The following is a 13,715-nucleotide window of genomic DNA, read 5'->3' on the forward strand; positions in this document are numbered from 1 at the left end:
TCAAAGCCTGTAATATCCAATACACTTGCTGAGTCTGTGCTTGGCAGTTGGCCCCTATATTGGTTTTTTTATCGTGTTAAAACCACAGAATCAGGAGGAATTACTTCATTTTAAACAGAGGCAAGCACAGAGACAGTGCCCCATATGAAGCAAGATGAGCAATTCTTTAAGCCTATGGAAATATTGTGACAGGGCAACTTGCTGTAGCAATACAAATTAGGCACGATTAAAGATAGTCATTCCACTTAGCAACAACATGAAAAGAGTCTTTAATAACAGAATAACTTGAAGCCATACCCACCAGGTAAGAAAACCCTGGACTGGGTTAAAGGTTCAAATATAAGTAACATTTAGAAGGTTATTTCCTCATAACTTGCTAAACCTGCAGCTCTTGATTCACATCCCTAACAGAAAAAAGAATCTCCCAAAGCCCGAATAGTGCAGGGTAAATCTTTAAAGTCAGCTCTCACTGATTCTTTCTTTGGTCGTTTCTCAAACATGCAATATATAATGCTGATGAGTTAAACATCATATCACCCATTTTGATTTATTTCTTTCAATTCACTGGAAATTTTATTTATGTTTATAACTACAAGGTTTTTGTTGGTGGTGCCAATAGATTCAGTCCAGGGATAGATAGTTGAGTGCTTAGACCATTATACTGTATTACAATCTATTGATTAGAATACCCATAGAATAACTAAGGACAAAACTAATAATGTTACTAAGAAAAATGCCCAGAAGGGATCAGGTCTAGCCTAATCAAATAATATAGTTTCAGCATTGCTGAAGAGAATACCAGCAGTCTAAAAGATGAACCCTTCCAGTTAGTATTTTCTTTAAGTTGGTGTTTTTCCACAGTCAATAAAAATATTAATATAATTTTATTTCTCCCTTATATCATTTTTATGTACTGATGCAATATTATCTATACTGTCCTCAAGACATAGAAGGTGATGTTGGACCAATAAAAAGCACAAAAGCACTTTCTTTATGTGCTTTCTGAATTTCCAGAATATCTGAGCACAAAGAAAGCAGACTGGTGCTGTATCACATACCAGTAATTCAAAGCATTTAATCCTGTCTTCCACACGTTGGCCAAGGCAATACAAATGCCAAAAAATTCCTCTTTGATAGCAGAATTATATACACTGTATATATATATAAGCCTTCTGTCCCCCTCCACTTGAATGTACACTATCAAATCATTCTGGCCATTATTTTATATTGAGCAGATGGTATTATGAGATTTTTGATAAAGAACAACAATCACCCAGCAAGGGTTGCAAAGGGGTCGCTGAAACCAAGATTAACAATTGATTAGCTTTAATGGACCGTGACAGTAATAAACAACAGAGCTCTACACAAAGATTTGATTGTCCTGTTAATGCTGCTGACACAAATGGCTTTTAACTGGCTTCCTGAAAGTGTTAATATCTTCAAAGCCTCAGCAAATGAAGGACTTTGTCAAAGTGAGAACTATCCTGCAGTGAAGAAGCACTTACTGTAGATCTCTAAAAAATCTTCTATAAAGTGTGGTTCTGATTTATTCAGACAATAGCTCCTATTTCTCCAAGGCTTAAAGTTAAAAAAAATACAACGCAGCACACCTCTGCAAGGCTGGAAAGTAATAGAACTCTAAAGCATTTGAATACAGAAGACAGCGTTCATTGAATACAGCAATAACATGAATTATCACTTTCAGTGCTCTCATTTTATCCTTACTCCAACATGGGCTGACAGATCTGGGTATCACAGCCTTCTAAACTCATTTTTTTTATCCTTAGCTCTGAAAAGTTCACTCTTTTTTTTCCTTTCTGCACAGAAATCAGTAATTTGCATCACATTTTCATTAAAGTAAAATGGTTTGTGATTACTGGAAGTAACCATGGTAAAATCTGAAAAAACAGAATGTAGAGATCTGTGTATTTCTTAGATATATGTATGGGAAAAAGTCTACAGAAAAAGTCTCTTTTTCCCTTAATGCTTAAGCTCAAAATTTAAATGGACATATGGCAAATAATCACAGACGGTTTTAGACTTAAATCTAGATAGAGACAAAGTAAACAAAACTTCACCTAACATGGCATTTAAGAAACCAAGGATATGGAATTCATTACAGGTAAGGAGGTATTTACTCAATTTAACTACTGAGTAAGACTTTCTGTTACACTTTCCATTTTAGGTTAGATTACTTGCTTTCTAAATTAACCTGTGTTTTTAATTATGTATCTTATGTAAGCAATTGTTTTTCTTTTAAATATTTTTAACTGTGAATTGCCACAGTGCTCCCTCCTGTGTTATTCCTGAAGGCAATATTTTGAGACAATAATGGTATGGCTCTAAGGGCTTCTAGGTAAGAGGAAAAATAGTGGCTGCTCTAGACAGGGATCCAAACACAAGCCATTTGCACAAATCAAGGTCATACAAATCCCATCCCTGTAGGTCCCACCCCATCTGCAAATTCAACTCTCTGTAGAACAATTCCTTGCCAGTACACTGCAACAATGAAACATGCTGCTAATTACTGTGTTTAAAAATCTTGACCTAAGCCAACATGCAGGGAATTTAAATGAAATCTCTAAAAGAGTAAAATCCACCTGCTTCATCTCCCAACACACAAACACTAAATGCGTAACCTGTCAAAATACCGAGCCAGCCTTCATTAACTCCGTTTTCTATAATTGGCATCCTTCTATTGCTCACATGCTTGGCTTTCCACAGCAGTTCAAGCAAGCTATTGTATAAACTGTTATAGTATACTCTGATGATAAATATTTAAGAAAATAATTATTAATTACCTGTAAATCAGCATCAAACTCATGTTTCAGGTAAGCATCTTCTGCAGCTTCAACAAGACGCTGAAAAAAGAAAAAAAAAGGTGTGTTTTTGTAATAATGGATAACATCTTTAAATCCAAGTGTTCCTTCCAGTATAACAACAGAGACTGAGAATTTTGCAATTCATTGTCACCACATGATATCTGCTATAATACTTCCCAGAACAGAAATAAATTATCTAAATTTAAAAAAAAAAAAAAAAGCACCAAGTTTTTTAAACCCTCAGCATCCATGATTGGTGTAACAAAACCCTCAAAACAGCTCAGCTACTAATAAATAGGAAAAAAAAAAAAAGGTAATTTTTCCACTAGTGCTCAGCACCCTGCAGCTCCCATTTGTATACTGATTTTTGAAAGAACACAAATTAAAGTTGCTTCCACACTGGACCTTATTTTGCACATAGGAGCCCTTTTCAAATCTTTCTTAAAATTAAAATAGGATGTATTTTCTAATAACGCACTTGATTGTAAGCAACAGTGTACACATTGTTCAAGTCTTCGGATATAAATCAAAATGGAATCGGAATTCATATCGACTGCTATACAATTTGAACTATAATGGAAACTGAACCAAGAAAAATATTTCTTGTTGCCAATTCCAAATAAATGGTTCAACAAACACCTGACAGTTCCAAGCAGTACTTTGGTTACTCAATCCTCAGTCCTCTGCTGGGCTTCTGCATCTTCACTGCAGACTCCAGTGGGAAGGGTTTTCATACCTTTCTCTTTACTGCAGAGTTACAGATCTCAAAGATTTGATTAAAAACTGGAAACACTACTGATGCCCAGGTTGATACAGAAGAGCAAGAAAGAGCTGATGAAGTCCACCTTCCCAGTGTCCTGTGCTGTGTGTACATCCCTGTCATTTGACTCTTTCCACCTTTAAAAATCTTGTCCCACATTAACCCAGCTGGTCTTAGCAAACCCTTTTGACCTAAACTGGAATTGAACTGAAACAGTTTCAACACTGGGCAAATCAAAGCAGAACTGAACTGAAAAATGTAACAGTTCATCTTCCCCCACACATGGGTAAAAGAGCCCAACAACTAACAATGCATTTTAACAGGCTACGTGAGGGGAAGCCATGCAAAAATATTTCAAATAAAACAGTAAGTTCTGTGGAATTGTTCCTACTGCTCCTGTACTGCATGAACAGTAGTAAAACCAGACCTTGCACTTTGAAATGTTATCAAACATTTATTTGACCCACAATTTCTTTTACATTTAGAATTTTAAAAGAGAAGTAAAACAAACTATTCTGAGGGGGAAGTCTCACAGCAACTGAAACAGATTCTTAAACATTTGAATGGCCTCTGGAGTGCATCTTTAGCATGTTAGTGACCTGCTGAAAGTAGTTTACACATCCAGCCCTTATTTTTCAGATATGAAAAAGGCATTTTCTTTAAAATAATTACTCTAATTCAATGCATTTCTTCAGGTGTGTACTCTTTTATATTAAAACCATAGTTGCATTACTATTCTGTGCACATCTAATACAAAAGATCATGACTCTCATGAGTTTGAGAGGAAAAAAAGTGAAAGTAGGGTCAAAAAAAATCTTCATACAGAAATGAATACAAGAAAAAGAGAAACATGTTTTTGCTTTCTGAGCTGAAATATTTACTTACTCACCGGAAGAAAAATTATTATAGCATTTCATGAGATACTAGTCCCTAGATATTAGTACCTAGTGGGCTAGAAAAATAATTCATGGCTTCTTATATAGTTTGTATTGATCCCAATGTGTTTCAATTACATTTTTGCCTCAGTGAAATAAATTTAAACCAAGATTTATCCCCCCCATGTAAGAAATAGCTAGAGAAGCATAAGATGGGTAATAGTAGAAACATCTGGTAAGGAGGGCAGCTCAGAAATGAAAAGTAGTGATTGGTACTTTATTGATTTATTCATTAAGATTTTAGTTGTTACATTTGTTCTTTAAAAAAAAAAGTTACATACATTTCAGCAACATTCTCTACAGAACAACAAAATAGCAAACAATCTACTGACAGGGTGTTTTTCCTTGAAGACATAGACACAAATACACATGCACACTATGTGCTTCACCCTCACAAATCTAACAAGAAAGTTAAAATTTTGATACAGTGAATGTAGACAACACAAGCATATGCTGCATTTTCTATGTAATAGTCTCTAACCACAGTTTGCTTTAAATGTCTCAACACTATTATGAAGGAGACCATGAGAAATCTGGGAGAGCTACAGAAAAGGTAAGCTAGGAATAAGCTTAAACCCACAAAATGACATATCAGTGGATATACACAAATGATATCAGAATGAAGAAATTGTATAAAGATGTTTGGGGATTTTTTTGTTGTATGGGGGGGGGGGGGGGGGTGTTTGTTTGTTTTTAGAAAGAAGTCCCCAAAGGGATGAAGCATGCTGGAATAAATTCCTTAAAACTCTGGAGGCAAAAATATAAAAACCACATGTAATACTGCAACATTTTATATTGAGACCAAAAATCCCTTTTCAAATACTTTAATGACTGAACAGTTCTTAACATTAGCATGATTAGCAATTTTAACTTAATAGTTTATAATGATACTCTTAATACAAATGCTAATATATTTTCATTTGAGTAAACATGCTCTAAAATCATTGCTGTAGCAAGTAAATGCTTACCAAGCTGTGGTTATCCTGAAGGGAATTGTGAGTTATCTATATGCATTTACATGGAATGAATTATGAACACTGAGCATTGTTAGAGTTACACCATCTAAGGGTCCAGAATTTAGGAGTATTTAGCTCTACATGTGGAAAGGTGCTTGCATGTGCATGCACAGACAAGTCAAGGTCAGCATATCTTCTTCAGATTAGGAACAATTTTCAAGTTCAATGGCACAGTTCATTTGAGGTTCCCCTGGTTAAGGAATCCTTACAACTTTCACAATACATGTAAATATGAGAAAAATTAACTGACTTATCGAGCATATCACAATGCAGCATGGATAAAAACAGGGCATGAACTAGGAGATGAAACAATGTCACACCCAAAAAACCCCAAAAAGGTGACCCAAAACACAACGTCAATATTTGGTATTTTTTGTAGTACTAGTATCACAGATAATGTAGAGAAGGCTGAGAGAAGAAAAATAAATGTTTGTTTCCTCTCAATAACATTAAAAAAAAAAATAATCACTGAGCTATCTCTGAATAGGGTAATTTTCTTGACAAATGGTATTTGAATGTCAGTGAACTGTTATTCCCAGATAAATTCACATTCAAGTTAGGTTGTTACAGAGACAGCAAAGGAAAGGTGAATGAAAGAGAATGGGTGAGTGAAAAAAAGAATCCGACAGAAAGTCAGGCAAAGATGGAACAGATGGGCAGAAAGGTGAAAATAAATTAAGAAGGAAATACCAATTTAAAGGAAAAACATCACACATACATCCAGAGCATAGGGTACCCATTTTAGCTTCTAAGATGATCCTTTCTTTTTTCATGTGCCTTGTAAGGGTTTCTTTTCAATGATTCTTCTTCATTAGAATCCCATCTTGAAGTTTGATTAAATAAATTCAGAAGCATAACAAAGTTTGAAACAGTTTTTGAACTCAACTGCAGAGGGTCACTAAATTTTATCCATGAATGTCAGTTATGTCCCCCTCTCCTTTCAGCTATCAAATCTTGAAGAAGCACATTTATATTGCATTGTTTCCTTTCTATTTTTGAAGATAAACTAATTGCTACACAAAAAAAAACCAGAAAAGCTGCTAGAAATTGCTCTTCTCCAAACCAAACTGCTACAAATTTCAAAAAGGGATAGAAGACTGCTCTACCTTAGTTATAACTAATATCAACTGCGTACTGATATTATCTCAGTCCATAACATTAAGAGTTTATATTCCATAATATTAATATGATAAATTTTCATTTCAAAATAACAAAAAAATGCTATACTGTGATGTACTTAAACATAAAATGAAAGATCTACCCTCTCAATTGTAGATGCTCCTTCTTTACTCAGTCCCAGGCTCATGCCTCACTGCTACAAGAACAACCAAGAAGCACAACTTCAGTTGTGTCAGTTAAAGAACGTGAGCTTGTTGGCAGCCCTTCTACTAACGTATTCTTCCCAAACTCACTAGACTATGCCTTAACATTTCTTTCAGTACATTATGTGAATCTTGACAGTTTGAGCTGTTACCTCCAAATTGTCCTGCACAACGTACATTTTAGGTCTATGAGAATTGCATCCAGAGTACACTTGACAAGGGCCACCAATTCTGACCCTGCTCTGAGCAGTGGGATATCATAGCCATTTAAAAAAAAGTGTGGATAAAACTGCTCTAGGAGGTTCTTATATCCTAGCATCTGAATGCATTCAACCAACAGAAGAAAATAGCTCTTAACCCTAACACACTTTCTTATCATTTTCCCATGGCATCAGATTTGTTTGAAATTCACTTCCTATACAAATCTGCATATAACTTCAAGGTTGATTTGAGATGTGTTTTGGAAGAAAGAAATAATTAAAAGCCATCCTTAGTAAAAAATAGCAAAAAGTCTAAACCCAAGAAAAACCTAATAATATACTGCACTGAAAGTTTGTCTTGAAAAAAACCCACACCAATAGGTAGAGAAAACCCCAGGAATTTGTGTAACTTTATAAGCCTTTCTCACAGACTGCTATGTATGGAATTGCAACAAGGATTTATAACTTAATCAAATGTAAACAAACTTTGTTAATACAGACAGTAGATAGCAAAACAAAGGAAAACTAAACCCTGTTTTTAAGAGCTTATTTCTTTCATATTTTGTATCAAGTTTTCTGGTACATTACCAAGCAAAACCCAGCAGTATTCCGTATAGAGAAAAAACTTAGAACTACCAATAGTTACCCTTATTCAGGTAAAATACTCGGTGTAATTTTAATAAGCTTACTATTGATTTGAACATCTAATTTCCAATCAAAATTTATAGTAATTGAGCTATGAACATGCCAAAAATGTTTCCTAAAGTGAAGCCAGATAATTATTTAAAACATAGTTCAGCAGTTGAGTGTATTCCTGGGAAAGAAACCAGAACTTGTGTTTCAATCAGAACAATTTTTTTCACTGGCTTCTTCGTGAGAAGTCTATGCTGTGCATGTGGGAGCATTCAGTAATAGATTACCAAACTTTTAAAACATTACCCAGGTACTTTCCTATGACTTTTTCATTTTGGGGTTCATTTCTGAAGTGAAAGAGGGATTTCCTTTCCAGGAAACCTGTAAGGCTGCAGGTGCTTTGAAAACTTCTGAAAAGCTTGAGCTGTTTTGGGAAAGAACAAGATTTATTAGCATTAAGTGAGTTTAGGTAATATTCTGGCATGGGTGGTAATTCTGCTGCAAGTCCTCCTTACTTCCATCAGAGTTCTGGGGTTTGCTTCTTTCACAATTCATTTAGTGGAAAAGGTAAAGAAGCCAACAGAGAATATTTGATGTTGTTCATCAGTATGCCTGTTATTTCCTATGTTCAGAAACAGTATCATGTAACACGACAATGAATGCACTGATGTGCAAACAGGCCTCTCAGTCTCATTATTTTATTGCAAATAGCTTTGCACATGTTTTCCATAACCAATGTAGGTATTAGAGACTGATGCTGACCTTGGAGGAATATTTGCTACCATCAGAAACACAGACAGACCAATGACAACAGACTTACAATTTGGCTCTTCTAATCCTTGAGATTGGCAGGGAGGGCAGAACAGTTTCTTCTTTTCAGAAAGCCCAGCAGCCTATTTTATTTCCACTCTCTTCTCCTCAGCTATGAGGTATTTTCTAGGAATTTCTACCACTAAAATTGCTGTTGCTGTGGCTAAGGCAAAAATTATTTCACACCTGTTATCTTGATATTAGAGTTCCTAGTGCTTGTAGCTTAAGACAGACATCAACCTTGCAACTAATGCCATACAAAAAAAATGAGTGCTTTATGACTGCTATCAAATTCCACTACAACTCAACTAGGCAATGCTCAGTCACAGTAAGTACTGCATCAAAGCACAGTCAAAGCAGAAATTAAAAATTAAAGATAAAAATAAGTTAAAAGCTTAGCCTATGCAACTATTGTAAATAACTTCAATTATCCACTTATATTCATTTAAGACTGGCAGATTTTCAGGTTGATCATTGTTGGAGTGCTATCCAGTTTTCTGAAGCAAGATAAAGAGTTCAGCTTGGCAAAGAACTGGACAGACAGAAATTAAACTGTGAATGGATTAAAGTACATGAAACTCACACATTACATAACAGTGGCTAAGACAATCCTGGAGTAATTAGATGCCTTTCTAACTTAACTAGGTCAACACTACATTTAGTTATGGCATCTGGAGATTGCCATGGCATGGAAGGAAGACTGCAGATGAAGAAGGTAACACATTTCTCTTGTACCGAGTTCTGCTGTGCTCAAAAGACTGCACAAAGCCAATATATCAGATACAAAATACGCAGATTATCAAATCTGCACCTACCATGTTATTATGTCTACCACAGCACAGGAAGGAATGATGTGCTACATAAGGTTTTATTCCATACTTTTAATTCTGTATGTCCCAGCCATCAAGGAATCAGTTTAACTCCAGGACACAACTTAAAGCTGTTTCAGGGCTACTTAAAATGTGATTTGCCTGCCTAGGGTACAGCAGCAACCAGCTCCTTCAGCCACCTCTCCTACCTCACAGCCAAGGGGAACGTTCTTCAGCATTTCACACCAATCATGTATTCATCCAAGGTTGGGTAATTCTTTGGATATACCTTTATGTATCTTTTTAATTCCACTTGCAACATGGCAACACAATTTGTAAAGTTTTGCTTTCAGTTAATAATTCACAGCTGGTACGTTGCTCTCTTCCACATAAATTTAAAAATTTATTTACAATGTTACTTCATAAAAAACCTTCCAAAATCAAGAGAAGCTGGCCTGTGTATGCATTTAAATATTCACCTGTGTACACATATGTTTATATATATTTATTCAATATTAATACTAAGCTGTAAGTATCATTATGATCCTTATTCCTGTCCCCTCTACTGAAATTACTAGATTAAAACATCTGATTTATTAATCTTTTTCACACATTTAAGCTACCACAGGCCCCACTCTTCACCTGACTGTCACAATCACTATCCAGTTTGGATAATGCCAGACTGTCTTTCTGCATTTGAGTACAGCGAGGACTTACACAATCTCTGAGCAGAAATAGTTTGCCCTCAGCTCTGATAGCTCACAACACTATTGCTGGATGCTTGGCAGATATTGCTGAAGAAAGATTTGGGATAACTGTTTTCATGCAAGTTCATTTAATGCAAAATTCTCCATTGCTGGGATTTATCTCACCTAACCTCAGCTATTTCAAAGTTAATCATCTCTCTACACAAGTTAACTAAACATTCTTCATACATAGAGATGGAAAACTCCAAAGTTGCTGCTTCTTCCATTCTAAAATAGCTCATAAGATACGGGAAGAACTTTGGAGCTTTTTCTTCATTCTTTTCTTCATTAGATATTTAACTTTATATGAATGAAGTTAAGGGAGATGAATCCCACACCATATGTGCAATATCAATGAGCTAAAGAGAAATGAAAATATTCCCATGCTTACTCAACTGGGGAGAGGAGTCTTGAGGCAACACTTTGTCCTGACATCAGTCCTGGGACTAGTCGAGGTGTTTCTGTTCTGTTTACATTTAGAAGCACCAACTGAAACCAATTGTTTTTGCTCTGTTCACTCTCAGCTTTTTCCTCACCTCTGCACTAAGGCTCAATCCCCCAAGTTAATTCAAATTCAGCTTGCAATTTGTGGCCTAGTTCAACAAAATCAGTTATGATATACTGTCCTTGTTTCCGTTTCCAACCAGATTATTATCACACAACAGCAAAAAACCCTCAAGATTTATCACTCAAAACAAAGGTCAGTTCCAGAGTTTGCAGGGACTTATTTCTGTTGCCTAGGCCAGCACTCAATCACAAGACACCGAGCCTTGTCTTTGTTTTCAAACCAAGCCATGAAAACAGTAGGTATTACTCTCTCTCAAGTAAAGTCAACTGGACCGTTATTTTTACTTCCCACAGGGTCAGGATTTCAGTTGCCAATAGACTAAATTAAAGGGAGATTTTCAAAAAAAGAAAAGGAAAATCAAACTCTGAATTTTCTACTAAAATCTTCCCAACTCCCTACTGCAAGTGGAATTCTCTAAGCTAGATATTGAGGCAAGTAAAGTCTTGCAAAGATGTAAAGAAATACTTAATGAAGTAAAGAGGCGGTGTCTCTTCAATACATGGAGCCAGTTTAAAACAGAGATACAGTGAGGATACCGCAGCAAACATTCCATCTCTCACAATAACTGTCCTGAGAATTTAAACAAATCAATATTAGCATTGTTATATTTCTACAGTTTTATAACAAAAACATTACACTAAAAAGTTCAAACACTGTTATGGATGTAAAGCCAAACTAAGCTAGGAAACACCAGAATGAAGCTGCCTCTAACTTCAATCCCTAGTATTATAGTATCATTTTGTCCACATGATTTTGCTTGGTTAGAACACTGAAAAATACCATCTAAGACCTTTGCAGTCCTCACTAACAGTGATGGCAGTTGGTGTCCATTTCTATATGTATCAGTAAGAGATTTTGCAAGCATTCACCTGAGACTTAGAAATCCAGTCTTACCTCTCCGGTTATACAAGCACAGACTCTTTGGCCCACTTCAATGCCGCAACGTACCCAGTTCTGCCATCAGACATAACCATGGCTTACTCCTGTTCCTGTTCTATCTGACCATGGCCCCAGACTTACTCCTATTTTTTTTCCTACCCTTCTCTCCACATCCTGAGCTCATTAAGCTCATATTGCATGTCCCATACTCAGGTACAAAACCTAGGTTTTTCATACTACTCTCCACCCCTTCTCTAGCACCTACCAATTATTCATCCTCCTTCTTCATATCAGCCTTGGTGTCTGCACTGCCAAGCATGTTCCCGACCAGTCTTTTCCAGGCCCCTACGAATACCTCCTCATTCCTCACTCTACCAACCTATATTTCCAATTTTCCCTATTTCCTGTACAATCTCACTGAACCCATCTAGAATACCTTGTACCATTTATATTTCTAAATCCCAGCACAGTCAGTCCAATCCTATTCCCTTTGTCTCCTTAAACCACCACCTCATTATTCTCCATTCTCTGTTCTCCTTGTGCCACTACCTTCCTCAGCCTCTCCTAAATCCATCAACAGACTCCCTTAGCTATTGACCCTTCCATTTTCCAGTGTCCTAACATGAACACAGAGAGAGATGAGACAAGAAATTTCTCCCCTTAATATCTCTCTCAGGTCTAGAAGGCACATGGATGCACTGGCAGTACCTCAGGAGAGAAATATTTTGTTTCCCCTGCCTGCTGCCGGCTCAAGCCATAAGAAACTAATGGTGCAATTTCAGGAAAGTCTTGTTCAACCATGTACTGAAAAATCACGGTGCAAAGAATTTTCAAAGATTTCACTTACAGACAGTTTTGCTCTGATACGTTTCTAATGGCCATATGGCTCTATGTGCAGAGTTTCCAAATGATAACAACTTGATCCAGCTGGAACAGATTTTCAAAGAAAACCTTGTGTCAAGGCCACATCCCTGCCAATTTTAAGAGTTGGTTCCCAAGCATAGGATTGCTATAGAGTCATTGAAAAGAACATCAGTAATATTTTTAAAAGACTAAAGCAATGCGTTTTCCCCCTAGTTTCTTTCTTGGAAACAGCCGAAGTTCAAAGATAAAATTTCAAGCTTTTTTGGTCTCTTGGACCGTACTTTATCATTCTGAAGGCTTGATTTGGTGTTGAAGATGCTGGAATTAATTATAAAAGCAACTTTCAGACTAAGTAGTAATTTAGTCTTTTCATAATTTTATATATTCTGGCAGGTCCGTTAAGAAAAAGAAAAAAAGACTACACGAAACTCTCTGGTCACACATTTATCTAGCTGATTAATCCCGGGATCTCTGTCCACACTTAGTAACTAGACATCGGTTTCATGTACCTAGAAGGATTTTCTGATTCACATTAATTCACAGTGTAAGTCACAGAATAACATAGGGATCACTTTTCCAAAGTCATGCTCATATACAGACTTACAAGCCTATATAGAGGTACAGACTCCATCCCATTTATTCATTTAGTATTTTTTTAAAATAAATCTTTTTGCAATAATACCCAGTATTTTTTGCTCTATCTCAAGTACAATATTAAACTGTCCTTGTAATTAAAGGAACATTTACAAATTCCCAAACCCAAAGGAAGGGCTGCATTGCATAGCCAAAACCTTATCTACTTTACTTTGTAAAGGTAATGAGTTCAAATCCAGCGGGTGTTTTGTTTTTTATTAAGAAAAATCTTGTTACTTGTAGTCTCCTAGTAACTAAAAGATTGCTATACTTCCACCTCTTAATTAGTTTTTATCAACTGAAATGTTCACCATTTAAGTATCATATGCAGGTTTATTTGGAAAATGAAGTAAAATATGCAACACAGCACCTCATTTCCATTGTTTGACATACCTCTAGATTTTGCTATGACCTAGGGAACTCATTTCATAGAATACTCACATTTTTCTTAATAATTTTTCCTCTTGACTCTCAAAGTACTTCTAAAATGCACTTGGGGAGCAATATCAGTCTTCACATAGCTAACTAACACCTGCAGGTTCAACAAGTGACAACCAAAGACTGCAAACAAGCTGACAAAAACTAATACTTTATGTTTGCAGAGGCAGTGAGTAAATTATAACAATAGTTTTCCACTTATTTTGGACTATAGGAGAATAATCAACCACCCCATGCTGCTGGCAAGGCTTTCTCTACTGCCTGAACAACTTCCTCATCC

At 36.0% G+C, this 13,715-nt stretch overlaps 1 protein-coding gene across 1 annotated transcript in view; it reads right to left on the reverse strand.

The window, feature by feature from the left end:
• CACNA2D3 (calcium voltage-gated channel auxiliary subunit alpha2delta 3) overlaps window positions 1-13,715 on the reverse strand; it is a 468,241-nt gene that overhangs the window by 320,953 nt on the left and 133,573 nt on the right. The window contains exon 4 of the mRNA XM_074836249.1: window positions 2,802-2,861. Coding sequence (XP_074692350.1) covers window positions 2,802-2,861 — 60 coding nt within the window. The remainder of the gene's footprint in view (window positions 1-2,801; window positions 2,862-13,715) is intronic.

Source organism: Strix aluco, chromosome 11 (assembly GCF_031877795.1).
Source record: "Strix aluco isolate bStrAlu1 chromosome 11, bStrAlu1.hap1, whole genome shotgun sequence".
Lineage (NCBI taxonomy): Eukaryota > Metazoa > Chordata > Aves > Strigiformes > Strigidae > Strix > Strix aluco.